This window comes from Vidua chalybeata, chromosome 1 (genome assembly GCF_026979565.1).
Source record: "Vidua chalybeata isolate OUT-0048 chromosome 1, bVidCha1 merged haplotype, whole genome shotgun sequence".
Taxonomy (NCBI): domain Eukaryota; kingdom Metazoa; phylum Chordata; class Aves; order Passeriformes; family Viduidae; genus Vidua; species Vidua chalybeata.
Window position 1 is genome coordinate 109,764,275 of NC_071530.1, and position 16,934 is coordinate 109,781,208.

The window sequence follows — 16,934 nt, forward strand, 5'->3', positions numbered from 1 at the left end:
CAGCATCCTTCACAGAATCACAGAATGGTCCATCTCTCATCTTCATCTGAAGAGAGACCTTAGTTTCAGCTTCAGCTTCACGCCTGCAGGTCCCTCTCCCCTCCAAACCATGAGCCCAGATGGCGTCATAGGCATTGCCTCTTGCTGCTGATCACTAGCAGCCACAAGAACCAGCTCTGATGGATGTGTAAAGCATTTAGGCTTTCATTCGGTTTTGAAATGCTGGAGTCTGAAAGCATATGTGAACCACCGCTCTTAATGTTTTGCACTCTCTCTTTCCTGAAAGTCTAACACCAGGCCAAAGAGAGAGGGGGATCTCTGCACCTAGAGATCTCCTCTGAACATCTCACTGTGGTACAGACAGCTGCAGTCAAGGACACAGGGGAAACCAAGATGAAGGATCCATTTTCTCTCAGTCCTGGCACTGGAACAGGTTGCCCAGAGAAGCTGTGGATGCTCCATTCCTGGAAGTGTTCAAGTCCAGGTTTGGATGGAGCTCTGAGCAACCTGGACTAGTGAAAGGTGTCCCTGCCCAGGGCAGAGCAGATGGAAATAGATTATCTTTAAGGTCCCTTCCAACCCAAACCATTCTATAATCTCTGAGCAAAAAAAGACCAGGCCTAGTCTGAATGTTAAGATTTATTATGATCACAACCATCACAAATTAATATAGTTGATATACTCTCTACAAATCTGTTTCTTTTGAAAGCATTTTCAACATTTTAGGTTTTGTTTATATGCCAAGAGTTATGTTCAGATGAGCTCAGATGAGTTCAGATGAGCTAAGATGTGCTTAACAGGTCCAAAGTCTTCTCTACCTGGAGAAGTCTGTTGGCATCAGTATACAGTTAGATAGATATTCTTTAAAGTTCTTATTCTGGAAGAAAAACACAGTCATACCACTGAATTAAGATGATGATAACGATGATGATTAATATTATTGTCAGGATTATTCAGGAGGCTGAAAACCTGCCCCAGCTCTCAGTAATACCACTAAAACTACTCCATAAAATCACCACTAGTGCCAGTCACAGAATTCTAGCATCAATTAGGTTGGAGAAGACCTCTGAGATTATCAAATCCAACCTATGACCGAACACCACCAAGTCAGCCATAGCACAGCACTAAGTGCCATATTCCATCTTTTCTTAAACACCCCCAGGAATGCTGATGCCATCACCTCCCTGGGAAGCCCATTCCAATCTTTAATCACTCTGAAGAAATTCCTCCTGATGTCCAACCTAAACCTCCTCTGGCATAGCTCGAGGCTAATTCCTCTAGTCCTGTCACTCGTTAATCGGGAGAAGAGACCGATCCCCACCTGGCTACACCCTCCTTTCAGATCAAGAGCGATAAGGAGCCTCCTTTTCTCCAAGATAAACAACCCCAGCTTCCTCAGCCGCTCCTCACTGGTGCTCCAGACCCCTCACCAGCTCTGCTGCCCTTCTCTGGACTCACTCCAGCACCTCAATGCCCTTCCTGGATTGAGGGGCCCAGAACTGAACACAGAATTCGAGGCGCGGCCTGATGGGTGCTGTGTACGGGGGAGGGGGACGATTCCATCTAGAAATAACCCAGAGCCTGAGCGGTGCCATCGTGCAGGTCACTGAGCGCTGCTGCGGCGCGGAAGGGCGGCGGGGCGGACGCAGCGCGGTGGGAGGAGCGGGGAAGCCTCACGGACAGGGCGGAGCGGGGGCCGTGTCGTAGCAGCCCCGCCGGGCCGGGAGGCGATCGCCATGGAAACCCCGGCCCCGCCCCTGCCCCCCCGGGTGCCGCCGGGAGCGCGGCCGGAGCTGCCGGGTCCCTCCTCCCCGGGCAGCGCCAGGTAGAGCGCGGGGCGGGGGCCGCTCCGGGCCGGGCGGGAGGAGCCGCGAGGGGCGGCGGGCGGAGCGCAGGCCGGGCTCGTTCCGCTGCCCCGCCGCAGCCCGGCCTGGATCCCACCCGGCTCCGGTACCCCCAGCCATCCATTCTCCGACCCCCGGCAGCGTCCCCCGGGAGCGAAGCGGGGCTGGGCTCTTCTCAGCCCGCTAGGGCGGGGCTTGTTCGTCGTCCCCGATCCTGGCGGAGAGGCCCGTACGTGTTGCCATGGCCGAGGGGGCCGCGGCGGCCCCGGCGTGCTTCAGCGAGGACGATTTTTACTGCCCGGTGTGCCAGGAGGTGTTCAAAACGCCCGTGAGGACCGCCAACTGCCAGCACGTGTGGGTATCCCGACCCCCCGCTCCTTCCCAAGCCTTTTCCTCGCCTCCTCAGGCTCTCCGCCTTGTGCTCCTCAGCTCCCCCCGCTCCCGGCGCACGGACCCTCGGCCTGGAGACGCTGGCGGTGAGGATGCGAGCCCAGTGCTGCTCCAGCCTCCCCTCGCCTCTTTCTTTTGTAGCCGACGAGGACCGGTCATTTAGGAGAAGCCCCCCCACCTCCCCGGGTGTCTGGTCGGCGGTGGGGGAGTGTTGCTGTGCTGTCTGAGCTAACTCGCGGTTTTTAACTTCATGGTTTTCCCCGTTCCTTTTCGAACAAGGACGGTAGTGTGAGTTGTTCTCTCTTTTCAGTTCATCTATTCAGCATTTTTTTTTTTCCAGAGGGACGTTTGATTACAACGTGCTACTTTGTAGAAAAGCAAAATAGCTTTGGCAGCTGGTGCGTAAGGAAGGAGAGCTGCAAAAGCTGGTGACCTGAGGTCTCTGGAAACGCATGCTGAATGAAGCTTTGCAGTGGTTTTGGCTCTGCTTAAGGACAATAAACAGGAGTTACGCTGATAAGATTGTCCAAAATCACGTGCTTGCTGCACATTTCATATCTCATTAGTGATCAATCTGGTATGCAGCTCGGTAATACCAGTCAATAAATAAAAAGAGTAGAGTGCATTGCCAAGCTCCCCTGATTTCCATATTCATCATAAGCACCATTATTTCATGTTTCTTTTAAATGTCAACCTTTGTATTTGGTAAACTGTTACTCTGATACTTTTTTTTTTTCTAACAATCGTCCAGCTCTCTTCAAGGACAAAGTATCTAACTCTGTATATTTTGTGTGTTTGTGGTAACTTTTCTATTTAGGTTTTGCAGGAAGTGCTTCTTGACAGCTATAAGAGAAAGTGGAACACATTGTCCTCTCTGCCGAGGAAGCGTGACTAAAAAAGAAAGAACGTATCCCAAAAGGGCTCTAGATGTTGAAAACAGTATGAAGAAAGCTTCTGGGGGCTGTAGATGCTGTGAGAAGCAGGTAGAGTAAAGCTTTAAAAAAAGTTGAATAAATTTTTCATGTTTTTGTCCAGACACGCCTTTACTGTGTGTCATTCTCATCTTGGAGCTGAAGAGCCTATAGCAATTTGAACTTAGCTTTGTATGGCTTGTGCATATACTGGGCATGCAGTGCCTGCTAGCTGTACCTAACAGGTGTAAAGTGAAAGAGCATCTTGAATTGTCAATAACGGCATTTTAAGTGCCAGTTTTTTCCTGAAAAGATGGAAAAAATCGATACAGCTATAAAACTGGCAAAAGGAAAGTTAAGGAGCTGAACATGGCAATTGCAGATATATGGAAAACCTCAGAAACTCTCAGTATGGAAATGCAACTTCTTCAAGCTGCTATGAAATTTAATTTAAAACTAAAATATGTGAGTTGATTAGTTGCAGTGCCCACATGATCAATCATGTGTAATTTCCTCCTACCCCATCAGTCCTTTTACATTCCTTTCATTTCCTTTCTAAAGGGATCATTATTTTTGGAACACTAGGTGAAATCTTGACCCTCAATGAAACCAAGAGTTATGTCTCTTTTGATATAAACAGATGCAGGATTTCAGCCACACTTTTTGTTTATAACAAAATGCATCAAATCCAGGTAGTCTTTATGTTGGTTTCATTTCACTTGGGACTTCTGCCAGTGTGAAAATCAGCACTAATGGAGCCCTCAGCTGCTTGCATTGTTCACATGATTCATTGAGATAAAAAGTGTGGAAAAAGAAACTGATAGCAAGTTGGTAAACTCGACAGAAGAACCAAACAGAATAACTTCAATGGAATTTAGGCACAGGCATGTGAGATACGATCTTGTTCAGCCTCTAGACCTGTGAGCACCTTCTGAGAGTGCTGTTGGAGCTGAAATTCATGGGCATGTCCAACTCAGCTGTCTTCTGACAAATCTAAACAACTCATTCTCTTATTTTGATTTAAAGGTCAGTAGGCAGCCTTAAGTTGATGATCATTCACCTATTTGTTTCCCTCCCCTGCCAATGAGTAAACACACCTAATACAAAAAGGAAATGTTTCTTGCATGAGGTAACAGCAGGCCAGAGAAGACTGAAGTAGCAGTGGTGCTTATCCCATCCTCACAGCCACTCTCTGTTATAGCTCATCACCTATTGATCCTGGATCTGGGAGGTGTCGTTCCAGTGACTTTGTTTCAATTAAATGGTGTTTACTTGCGTCTTTCATCCTTGAAAGAGCTCTCAGATGTCCAGCAGCTTGAGTGACAATGTTCTCTAGTCTCACGGAGTGACACTGGCTCTGAGGAGAGAGGAATTGGAGATGTCCTGTTGGTGAAGAAAGTGTTCATGCTCAAAAGGGAGACAAAAGTTCTAGTTTTCTGCTGCACACGAGGTCTAAATAATTCCTGCATGCATTGCTTTCTGTTGGCAGAATTATCTCTTCCTTCTATCTATGCCTGGATTGTTTAGTATGATTTCAGTAATTTGGCATTTTATTTTCAGGTTAGATTTTCATGGATGAGACAACATTATAAAACGTGTAAGAAGTATCAGGATGAATATGGTGTTTCTTCAATTATGCCAAACTTACAGATTTCCCAAGATGCAACAGGGAACAGGTAATCAGGGTGTTCTATGTGTAACAGTGCATCTTCTTTCCCCACCCCCCTCCCCCCAATGGAAAGTATTTTTTTTCCAGGGCATTTCTTCTTTTTGCATTTATTACTATCCATATTTTGTGTTTCAAAATAAGAGTTTTTCCAGGTCTTTTTCTCTACTCTTAGCAGACAGAAGAAAACCTTTCTGCATGATGGCTTTGAAATGTCTTCTAGAGACTCTCCTAAAAAGTATTTAATATTTGTAGCTTGCTTTCCTTGCCTTGACAGCATTTGAGCGGCTTACTTTGTAACATATTTCATAATATTTACCTCTGGAGAAGTTCCTGTCTATTTTTATTCCCCCTCCCCTTTCCGAAGTTTATTTTAGTGGGTATCCTGTTTCAAAACATTACTGTGCAGGCTTTTGCTTTCTGATTGAATTTATTTTGAACAGATCTCTTATGAAATATATAAGGAATTCCAGTATGTTGCACACCATAAAATCAAATGACGCTTGCCATTTGTTTTCAGGCAGTAAAGCTAACCTTTTTTTTCATATAGTCTCATTGATGGTAGGGGTTGGGGATTTTTGTTATTTTTGAAAAGCGTTTTATATGTCCATTTCACAGAGCTTTATTATATATATCCTTTTTTTTTTTTTTGCCATTGATTTTCTATTTTTAGCAGTCTGAACTTCTCTGTGTTTGGTTTTCAACCCATCAGTCTATTGAAAGTTGAAGCTGTTACTGGAATTAGCTGCAGCAATGTTTCACCAAAGTGTCTCAATATTCTGGTATCACTATTTATGCAGTTTGTCACAGTAGAATACCTGTGATTATAATATCACAGAAGTATAAAAAAATTTACCATTACTGTATTTGACTGTAAATATTCATGTTCTTAGCATGTCTGTACACTTTCTTCTGGCTTAGCAAGAGGTGCATATATGGTCAAATTTACTTTCTAAAATATTCTTCTGCTTTACTCTTCCTTTAGGAAAAAAGTTTATTTTGTGCTCAGCATAAGAAAACTTACCTTGTTGTAGTTAAAAGTTGCAAATTATTTGTGTGACTACATGGCAGTTAAAGGCCTTTTACTAAGTCAGAAAACTTAGAAAGTGCTACCTGTCTTACATTCATATAGTTCATAATGCTTTCATAATACTTGGCTGTCACATGCATTGCCAATCTTGTTGACTAAATGTTTGTTGTATTATATACCATTTTCCTGTAAAGTTGTGTAGTATGCCACCAAGCATCACCATGGTGATTAAATTATCCAGAGAGGTCCCAGTTGATTGGAAATTAGCAAATGTAATGCCCATCTACGAGAAGGATCAGAAGGCTGATCCAGGGATCTACAGACCTGTTAGACTGACCTTGGTGTATGGGGGAAGGTCATGGAGCAGATCATCCTGAGTGTCATCACGTGGCATGTGCAGGACTACTTGGGAATCAGGTCCGGCCAACATGGGTTTGCAAAAGTCAGGTGCTGGTTGACCAACTTCATCTCCTTCTATGACCAAGTGACCAGCATAGTAGATAAGGGAGTGACTGTGGATGCTGTCTATCTAGACTTCAGGAACACATTTTACACCATCCCACTGTATTCTTCTGGAGAAGCTGGCAGCCTATGGCTTGGACAGGTGTGCTCTGGGTGAAAAAAAATGACTGGATGGCCAGGCTCAGAGGGAGGTGGTAAATGTAGTTACATCCAGTTGGCGCCTGGTCACCAGTGGTGTTTCCCAGGGTTCAGTTTGGGGCCACTCCTGTTTAACACCTTTATTGATGATTTGGATGAGGGGATTGTGTGCTCCCTCAGTGAGTTTGCAGATGACAGCAAGTTGGGTGGGAGTGTTGATCTGCTGGAGGGCAGGAAGGCTCTGCATGGGCATCTCGATAGGCTGGATCAATGGGCTGAGGCCAGTGGTGTGAGGTTCAGTAAGGCCAGGTGCTGGGTCCTGCACTTATGTCACAGTAGCCTCAGGCAGTGCCACAGGCTGGGGGAGGAATGACTGGAAATCGATCCAATGGAAAAGGAGCTGAAGGTGCTGGTTGACAGAGCTTGAGCCATGATCCTGCAGTGTACCCAGGTGGCTCAGAAGACCAGTGGCATCCTGGCCTCTATCAGAAACAGTGTGGCCAGCAGGATCGGGGCAGTGATTGTCCCCTGGTACTTAGCACCAGTCAGGCCTCACCTCGAATCCTGTGTTCAGTTCTGGGCCCCCTGAATCCAGGAAGGACATTGAGGTGATAGAGTGAGTTCAGAGAACGGCAGTGGAGTTGGTGAAGGGTCTGGAGCATAAGTCCTATGGTGAGCAGCTGAGGGAGCTGGGGTTGTTTATCTTAGAGAAAAGGAGGCTCAGGGAAGACCTCATTGCTGCAGTTACCTCAGAGGAGGCTGCAGTGAGGTGAGGGTCAGTTTCTTCTGCCATGTCTTGAAGTGAAAGAATGAGGTGAAATGGCCTCACCATTTACATGGAGAGGTTCAGATTAGATAGTAGAAACTTTTTTTTTTTATTGAGACCATGGTCAGGCATTGCAATAAATTGCCCAGGGTGGTGATGGAGTCACTGCCTGTGGAGGTGTTCAAGTGGTGTCTGGATATAGCACTTGGGGATATGATTTAGTGGTGATTATGGTGGTGCTAGGTTGACATTTGGACAGACTATCTTGAAGGTTTCTTTCAGCCTTGGTAATTCTGTAAATACTGAGATATACCTTGATCCAAAGGAAAACTTGTGAGGGTTAGGATATGTGCCATTGTATGTTGCCTTGGAATTCATAGGACTTAATGCCTATTCCCCCCCACCTCTGTTACTGTTAAACTTTTAAAATGTTGATAGTTGAGTAAATAATCTGAAGTTTCATTGTTTTTTGTTTCCTTCATTTAAAGTAGCAGGAGTGATGCAATATCTGATACTGGTGAGATGGCTAACAATCAAATACGTCAAGGGGAAACAAGGTAGGTTGCTTACTTGTCTGTAGTTGTTATTAGAATAGATTCTGATAGTCACAGTGCAAACTTCTGCTAATGCAAAAACCAAAACACAAAAAACCCACACAAAAACACCAGGAGCTGTATTTATAGAATCCTGTAGTTTCTTGTACACTTGTATCTGTTTGTTAGAATTTGGGTATTTTAGTATGTACTTAAAGGATTTGCACTAAAAGGTGATACAAGAAAGCAAAACCAGGGTGTAGCTGCAGTGGGAACAAAAGAAGCCCAAGTCTCAGAAGAGTGTATTTAGGAATACTAATTGTATGACAGCAAGTTGGGTACTAATGTACTTCCAAACTGCAATGTGGTAGTAGCACTGGGACTCCTTTAGATCTGCTAATATGTCAGTGGAGGTGTGGGGTTTTTTTTTTTTGTTGTTATCAAAGCAAAGGAAAACAATGATAGCTTAATTTGTATGCTTTCTTAACACTGCTTCTGAAACTCTTCTTTTCTGTTTAATACTCTTGTATTTCTGTTTACAGTGGACACCCAACCTTCAAATGCCCCCTGTGTCAGGAAGCCAATTTTACCAGACAGCGCTTGCTGGATCACTGTAATAATAGACATCTTTATCAGATCGTTCCTGTGGTAAGTAGAGCTGTTTATGTATGTTTCTTAAGCTACTTTCATTGTAATTATGTGGACAATTTAAACTGTGCAGTCGCTACTCCATATCTGTAACAATCACTGTGGTCTGAGAAAGACAGACAATATCCTTCATGCAGTGCATTTAAATTGAGGAGTGACTTTGATGTGAAAATGTTTCATGTTCAGCAGGCTGGTTCTAAGGCATTTCTGACTTAGTTGTCTCATTTATCTTGGTGTGAAACAGGCTCAGTTTTTTGAGCCTTCTTTATTTAGTAGTTCAGGTCTGTTTCTATAGAATCCCATTTTGTAACATAAGTACTGTTTCATGTGAAACCCACAGTTACTTGAAAAGTAATCCAAGGTAACCAAAGGGTCTGCAGGAGAAAAATCTCTTTGGTTTTTCTATTATTTTCACCTGTATAGGGTGTGTTAGTTTTTTCTTTTGGCTTACTTGATCAGCTTAACTGTATGAAAAATCTCCCAAAGAATAAGTAGGAAGCTTTCTTTTCTAAAGAAGTAGTCACTTTCTTTTCTAAATTTACTCAGACAGATATGATAATCTTTCACTCCAAAGAGAAGCACTTTAGAAATTGACCAAATTGAAATGTAGTTTTTGAATATTACACAATTGAGGAAAAACACACTTAGCAGTATGATTTCATGTTAGTGTCTTACTGTATTTTGGTAGTGGTTGAGTAATAGACTAGTTATTCCTGTAGAACATGTCTTTGATGCATTCTTTATTGCCAATAACTTTTTTTTTTTTCATTCTGTCTCTTCCCTTCCCCCTCCAAATTCAGATCTGTCCTATTTGTGTATCTCTTCCTTGGGCAGATACTAACCAGGTTACTAGAAATCTCGTTAGCCATCTAAATCTAAGACACCGGTTTGACTACGGAGAATTTGTGGTAAGCTTTTTCTTCTTTGATGTGTGGAGAAATAAATGATAACTTTTTTCCTAAAAATCAAAATGCCAAATAAAAGTTTTGTACTTGACATGTGCTCTGGACACGCTGTGTTCCTGTTCTGTATGGAACTCAGAAGCAGACTTGTCTGTTCTTAAACTTCGATATCAACATGTAGTGCTACTGGGAATAGGTGTTGTCAATAGTCAAAACTGCTCCAAGCTGATGAGTTCAGTCTTTGGCTTAGTGTTCTCAGTTAGAACAGTTTATTACTGCTGTTTCCAGGGGAAATAAAATAGATGCTACTCTTTTTATGGACATTATTGACCTTATAAAGCAGAAATTGTGAAGTTATATTCTCAGGACTCAATGTGCAGCTTGACTAGCTGGTATTGCTGCTACAGCCGCTCTTCCTGTATGTGGTGAGGGAGACTGAAAAAGAGATGTGTCACTTAATCAGTGTTTAGGTTGCCTCTTTTCAGGCTCTCTTTAAGTAAATGACCTTAAGTAGATGAAGAACTACATACACAGATATAGTCAGTGGCTGATATGTAAGTCAAGCCAAACATTTGGGTTCTGCATGTGGGATCAGAGAGCTGGAGAGTTTGTGGCTTTTTCTACAGAGCTTGACAGGCTTTGGGGTGTGCAGCAGGTATAGTAGTTGAATCACAGTCTCACTGGATCAGGATGGCAAAGATGATGTATCTTGTCCTTTGAGCTGAGTGAGCTGTGATAAAGGCCTGAAGAGCTAGGGTTTGAAAGGAGGAATTGGGCTCTTCACCATGAGTGCATGTATGATGACCTGAAACTGGTGATAGGAATTCTGATTTGGGAAAACTGACAGAATTGCACTTACAAGTTTCATCACTCTGGCATATTAAGAACCTGGAGGATATTCCTGCAAAAAGTAGCAGACTTTTGTGTTCTGTGTTTGCTTTCCCATGTTAGGCAATGTATTCTCAACAATCTCTGATTACTGTTGTCTGGGGATCCCATTTTGGTTTTATTAATGGAGGATGTTATGGCTGGTTAGAAGCCCTGTTAAAAGAATGGCGTGACACAGTCAGCTTTCCTGAGCTGGCTGTTCTGTAATGCAATTGAGCCAGGGAGAGACGATGGACCCTTCTGCTTAATGAGCCATGTCCCACTCTTCTGATTCTTCTCATGTGTCTCTTGGTACTTGGTAGAATAAAAGATTCTGTGCAATATAACAATCATCTGGTAGCATAGAGTCTTTGTCTAGGTGCCATTTCCTATGTAAAAACATAGCAGATGAATGATTAAACTAATGACTATGCTATATCTTGAGTGTTTGTCCATTTTGATGATGTTTTCATTTTGTTTAGAATCTTCAGCTTGATGAAGAAGCCCAATACCAAAATGCAGTTCAAGAATCCTGTCATGTGAACTTTTAAAGTAGAGCCCCCTTCATCTTCATTCTGATTATCTGAGAGAAAAATTACTTTATTCTGTTGGTGATCTGAAAGGTATATTAATAAAAATGTTGTTCAGTACACACTTTCGGGCTAAGCTTCTTTCCACACTCGTAAGGACTTCTGATTTTGCTGAAACTCAGGCTTGACATCTTGACTGAGTTCTGCCCCTGTGGAATTAGGGACATTTTTGTAACTTCTCACTCTTGTCTTGATTTTCTCTAACTTTTACTACTCTGTTAATTACATGTTCATATGATTAATGTAGGATGTTTTAATTCAACAAAATCAACTTCGAAAGTATCTTTAGAAAGACATGCAATATCATCATTGCATGTTGCACTATTGGGTTTCCTCAAGTTCAGCTCTCTTCTAAGGTATCTTATGAGATGATAATTTATTTTTTTTCCTCTTCCTGCCAAGGACAGGCATTTGTCCTGCCAAGGACTAATTTTATTTTGATGTTGTGATTTGTTTTTTACTATTGCTATGTGACTGAAAATAACAACAGCTTAAAATATTAAAAAATTTCTTTTCTATAGATCAACAATGCAGAGCAGGGCTTTTTTCACCTTTCATTGAGAAAGAATGATGCCATTGCCTAGGAATAACTAAATCTATTTTTTCCTCTTTGGGAATAACTAAAATAGAATGCTTGCATACTAATATGATGAGGCGTATTCTCTGTACTCCTAAGGAAGACTACATATTTTCTGAGCAATTCAAGATGACATGCAAAAGGTATACTTTTTTGGCCTCTTGCTGGAGCTTTTTAAGAACTTCTAGTTTTGCATTTGGAATTGAAGTTTTGGTCTGTCCTGTCTTTCATGGAAGGCTGTGTAGCTAAATAACTAAACCGACTTCACACCTACAAAAACTTTTTATTTTTGTAAAGCTGTTCAAAACTTGTACATCTCCTGCATCTGAAGGCTGCAAAAAACTGTTGAGAAGAAAAAAACTTGCTCTAAAATAGTGACCAACATATTTTAAGAGTTCTTGTTCTGGATTTCCACCTTCCCAGCAAGAACATCATTAAAATTGGAGAAAATAGTAATAATGCAATTTTGAATTTAAATGGAAAATCAATTTGTAAAAACTTTAGGATGTTTTCTATAATACTAAAAGGGAGAAGGAGAAAGAAGGCTGCACAGCATACATTTTTGAGTTTTAAATAGAGAGTGTTCTGAACATACACCTGTTAGGACTGACTGCATTCTGTGTTTCCATCACCCATTGTCAAGCTATTGTTATTAGTGAGCATTGCATATGTGGTGGAAAACATCCCCTTTTTTCTGCAGCCAAAGTACAGTCTACTCTTGTGGCCTGCCTCCCTGTTCCTTTCCAAACAGAGGTTTTGATTATTCTTTAAATGCTGAGATATTTCATATTCCAAAACTGGTAAGGTTGAAATGCCTCATTTTACAATGTAATGTGTTTCAGAACTGAAAGTTCTAATTTACTGAGTGTTGGAACTAACCCACTATACATTTTAACTTGCCTTTTCTATCTTAAATTTTTTTGAGTGTAAAACATTACTGAAGGCATTGCTGGCTAAAATTCAGAGAAAGTTGTCTATTTCAGAAATAGCTGTCTATTTCAAAAACCTTGTCTGAACTTATATACTTTCTTATAACTACATTTTTTGCATTTTGTTACTGTCTCACTACAGTATTTTGACAGCAGACCACACTTGGAACTTGTATTCCAATTTCTCTGTTTGCCCCCATATATGTCTGTATATTCTCATTTGTCTGTCAGCTCTGGTGCTTGTGCAACCACATACTGACTTGGAGTGGTTCATTGAGCCAACAGAAAAAAAAAAGTAGATTTTTACTTTTGCTCAGTAAAGCCATCTATTAAACAGTGCCCTTATACAGAAAAGAATGTCAAGGTACTTGATGATGAAGTTTTACCTTTTTAAAATAAAACCACATAGTATGGTGATTTATTACTGCATACATTTCCTAAGGAGTTTAACAGTTAGATGTAAGTCTAGTTAACTTTTTTAGATTCAACAAAATGTTTATATGATCTGGCAATAAATGCCTACAGCCAATACAGATTCTGAATGCCTCATGGACCCTGGAACTAGTTATTTCTATTACTTGAATATATCTTGGGAATTGCGAGTGAAATGACATCTCTTTTAAAACTCTGGGAAATAATTTTTTTCTATAGCAATAATTAATTGTCACTTGATGCATAGTTGCTGAGCATTTTAGTCATGCTTAAATGTTGAGAGACTTGAATACACATTTTAAAGCAACAAGTGTGTATTAATGCAATACAAAAAAACCTTTCAAAATGTTTATCCTCTTTATTTAAAATCTGTATTGGCAGGTGCTGTCTTGCTTTGGATTTTGTACTTTTGATATTAAGAGATTGCATCCAATACATTCACTAGGTTAATGTTTAATGAAAATTAAATTATTTGAATATGTTGCTGCTGGTCATGATCTTTCTCACTGAAACTCAGACATGCGCAAAAAGCTGTGCATTTGTGATGGGTGATGCCCAAAACCTGAAATCTTTACGAGAAGATTGCTTCTTAACAATGTTTTCATGTTCACATTGCATTATGTATGGTTTCAGTGTATTATGTTTGAATTGTACCTTCTGGGTTTTTTCCTATTAAAGTATTTTATTTTCTATTTGTCTTTTTGTTGCATAATAAAGATGATCGATTCACTTGGTGCTACTTCTTCCTTTTCACATGCTTTCTAAAACTTAAATATGTGATCAGTTGTATGTCTACACACTTTTGAGTTATTGGAACGGTGTATATGCTGCTAGAATGATATGTGACTGGTGATGCATCTGTGAGCTGAGACAAGATACTTTATATCATACCTTGGGTATTTCCAGCAAGCAGAAAAGATTATAGGTTGGCCCAAATCTGCTTTGTGCATATTTTCTTGTTTCCATGTTTGTTTGTTGTTCACGTGTTCCATGTAATGTTAATAGAGAAATAACACCCTAAAATGAGATGGGAAGAGGTATGTAACACTTGGGGTCATGAACAAATCTTATTATTTAAAGGTAGGTTTTCTGAGAAGATTTAATGCTTTTCTGAAGTAAGAATTTCCAGAAAATTTGGGCTGGTTACAAGTTTTAACCAGCAAAGTGGCAGCTAGATGATTTATCCTTCTGCCCTTTGTTCTTGTGCTGAAAAAAACTTTGGTTATTTCTTGTGCTTTCGCATTCTAAGGACACACAGATACAGTAATAAAATTGACTTAACATATTACTTTAAATGACAGAAATGTAACAAAACTATGTAAATTTCCTTTTTATTAATTTATTCTTTCCCTATAGAATCTAATTTTCTGATCTCCAAGTAAACCACTGTAGCTTCTGAATCTCTTTATTGGCTCTTTGTTAGAGATTTCATTTCATTTGATTTTATTACAGCAATTCATATTTCACTACTTAGAGAGAATGCATGTGATGTATTGGAAGTATTGTGGTTATAGGATACTTGAGCTCTGTAAAACTGCCCTTTGTTCTCCAGCATTAAGCCAGGGCCTCGTTCCCAGGGAGTGAGGGGGATTTTTGTTGACCCAGTTCATCTTCTAACAGGTAGTTGGGACTTGAAGGCTTTCTGTGTTTGGGAAGCATTTCTGGGTCCCTCTTTTTTATATTTGACTTTTGAGTCTGGTGAGATCTGAACAAATGTCTGTGACTCTGCTATAAAAGAGTGAATGGTGTATTTTTTGTATCCTTTGTTTTATGCAGAAACAGACACACCAACTCATGAACAGTGTTAGGGGATGGGACAGTGTTCACTACATGTGGTAAAGTGCACATTTGTGAAATGACTGCAGAACCTGGCATCCAAGGCTGCTTTATTGCAAGACAGAAGAACTACAAGAATATCTGATGAAGACATCTTCAGGTTTCTTTTAGAACTGGAGAAACAAGCAATGAAAGGGCACAAAAACTACATAGTCTGTTCTCCATACAGTGTACATTTGCTCCAGAAATCATGTTTCTTTTGTTTCCTGTTGTGGCTCTATTTGACAAAAAAAAAAAAAAAAAAAAAGACAAAATTCAAGGTGTCTACAATGAGGAGGCATTTCAATAATGCTAATAATAACTTCTACTTCCTCAGAAATTGCCAGACTTACTAGGGTCAAAGCATGGGGGGGTTTTTTTGTCTCATGAGTGGAGTAGGTCTGTACTGTTTCTTACATTTGTCAAACTCTAGGTCTGCTTTGGGAAGGACCAGTTTTCACCTCTTCATTTTCAAGCTCTAACCAGCCTTTTTTTATCTCTAACATTTTTGTGGACATGATCAGGAAAGAGCTAAGAAAGTGAATTTTACATTTACTGCCTCAGCACGACTCACACTGTTAGGAAATTGAGGGCAAGGAGGGAGTGAGGAGCCATCACTGCTGAATGCATTCTGTGGAGTAGCATTTAATTGTATTTCAAATCTGTGCCTTAAAGTACTCTGTATGCATTTAGAGGCATTCCTCAGCTCTGTGAAGCTGTAGGTTATTTCCCAGGGCTTAGAGACAGGATACTGTTTTTATGAAATTGCTTAATCTTATGAGGATGTGTAGTCACTGAGAAAAGTGCTTCTCACTATTACTTTACATTCTTTCTCTACTGTTGTATTTCTGCCACTCATTTTTTCACTGAATGACTTGGGTTAAAATGAACCTTAAAGATAATCTCATTCCAACCCCCTGCCGTAAGCAGGGACATTTTCCACCAGACCAGGTTGCTCAAAGCCTCCTCCAGCCTGGCCTTGAACACTTGCAGGGCTGGGGCACCCACAGCATTTTTGGGTAACCTGTTCCAGTGTCTCACCACCTGTTTTCCTCTATGTGCATTTCCCTACAGCAGTTCTCATAAATATACACTGCTCATTTCCTTCCCACTCCCTTTTCTCTCTCTTAAAGTAGTCCTCAATTAAATTGCTTGGATTATATTACTTGGCTACTAATTATTGTTTCACATTCTGTATGTTTTATAAGCTCCTCTGGCTGTGCCCTTAGAATAGGGCTGATGTAGGCCACAGGAGTAAATACAGTAACTAAGAAGCTTAGCACCAATAATTTACTGAGTTCTCCAGACATATTTACTTCTATGGCTAGAGGAGTTTATGCTTCTCAGAATGTGTTTGCACTTGGAAAGAATGGGAAAGTCTTAGCAGATAGATTTTATTGGTTTTGAACACATTTTAAGGCATTTACTTTGTTGTTTTCTGTAGGGGGAGGATCTGGTTTAGGATTGGAGAGATTAGGATCAGGTTGAAAATCAAAAACTTCACAAAGCCCAGTTCTTTGTTGGTAATAGCACACTTTTTTTTCCCAGAAAACTTTGTGTTAGATTCTCTGGTTTTGCAGATATGGACTGAAGAGTGTGGGATGTTTTTTCTCCAGGGTAACTGCTGTGGCCCTACTGCCATGGAAGGTGAGATTCATGTGCCGCCTCAGTTGTGAGACTGCTCAAACTTGAGTAGTTTATTTTATGATTTTTCTTTTTTTTGTCTTTCATAATTAAAACCACCAGAGGGCACTGAGTATTTTTGGGTACTCTCTAAATAAGTATTTAAGGGTGATAATTCAATAAGTAGTTGTACTCCAAAACATCATTAGATACAGAATTTGTCTCCTGCTGTTTCATAAAATGCAATCAATCTTTTATGGATTTTGGGGGGGTTTAAGAGACTGGCTGGGGTCATTCCATTCTATAGAAAGAATACTTGCAGCTTATTTTAAAATCTTAAAATTATGGATTTACGTATGTTGCTTTATCATCTGTGGCAAGTAAGCAGTGTTGCTCCCTGGACTCCACTCTGAGAGGAATGGAGTGCTCCCCTGTTCACCAGCGAACATTAAACGTGACACGTTCTTGCAAAAGCCATATACTTGCAGGACCTCTCCTTGCCCAAGGGCGTTCTCCAAGTCCTCTCGAGCGCGGGTGCTGTAGTGCAGGCAGGAGGCACACGGGGGCAGCTGGGGACTGATGCATTCTGTGGCAGTGACAAGGCGCTAGTGCTCATTCCTGACTTCTGGCTTTGTCAGACTGCACACTTATCATCGCCCTCGCTAATTCCATCGCCGCGGTGGTGTGAGGTCTGCCAGGTGCCCCGTCCAGGTATGCTGCGTTATCCCTTCTTAGCATTCACAATAGTCTGGGGCTGGGACAGCCCTCTGGTATGAAGGGAGGAACTGTAGCAGCTAAGGCTTATGTTGCC

General features: G+C 41.1%; 1 protein-coding gene across 3 annotated transcripts; it reads left to right on the forward strand.

Annotated features, from left to right (window-relative positions):
• The first annotated feature begins 1,849 nt into the window (after positions 1 to 1,849).
• On the forward strand, positions 1,850 to 13,414 carry RNF138 (ring finger protein 138). 3 transcript variants are annotated; one of them, XM_053951566.1, is made up of 8 exons: positions 2,125 to 2,198; positions 2,376 to 2,522; positions 3,052 to 3,217; positions 4,706 to 4,821; positions 7,696 to 7,764; positions 8,283 to 8,388; positions 9,189 to 9,296; positions 10,640 to 13,414. In XM_053951566.1, exons 2-8 carry the CDS (start codon positions 2,485 to 2,487, stop codon positions 10,706 to 10,708), a joined length of 672 nt encoding a protein of 223 aa, XP_053807541.1. In that variant the 5' UTR covers positions 2,125 to 2,198; positions 2,376 to 2,484; the 3' UTR covers positions 10,709 to 13,414. The 3 variants fall into 3 exon arrangements, with proteins under 3 accessions (XP_053807531.1, XP_053807521.1, XP_053807541.1); XM_053951556.1 differs by lacking the exon at positions 2,376 to 2,522 and having other exon boundaries at positions 1,850 to 2,198; positions 7,699 to 7,764; XM_053951546.1 differs by lacking the exon at positions 2,376 to 2,522 and having other exon boundaries at positions 1,853 to 2,198.
• The last annotated feature ends 3,520 nt before the right edge of the window (positions 13,415 to 16,934 follow it).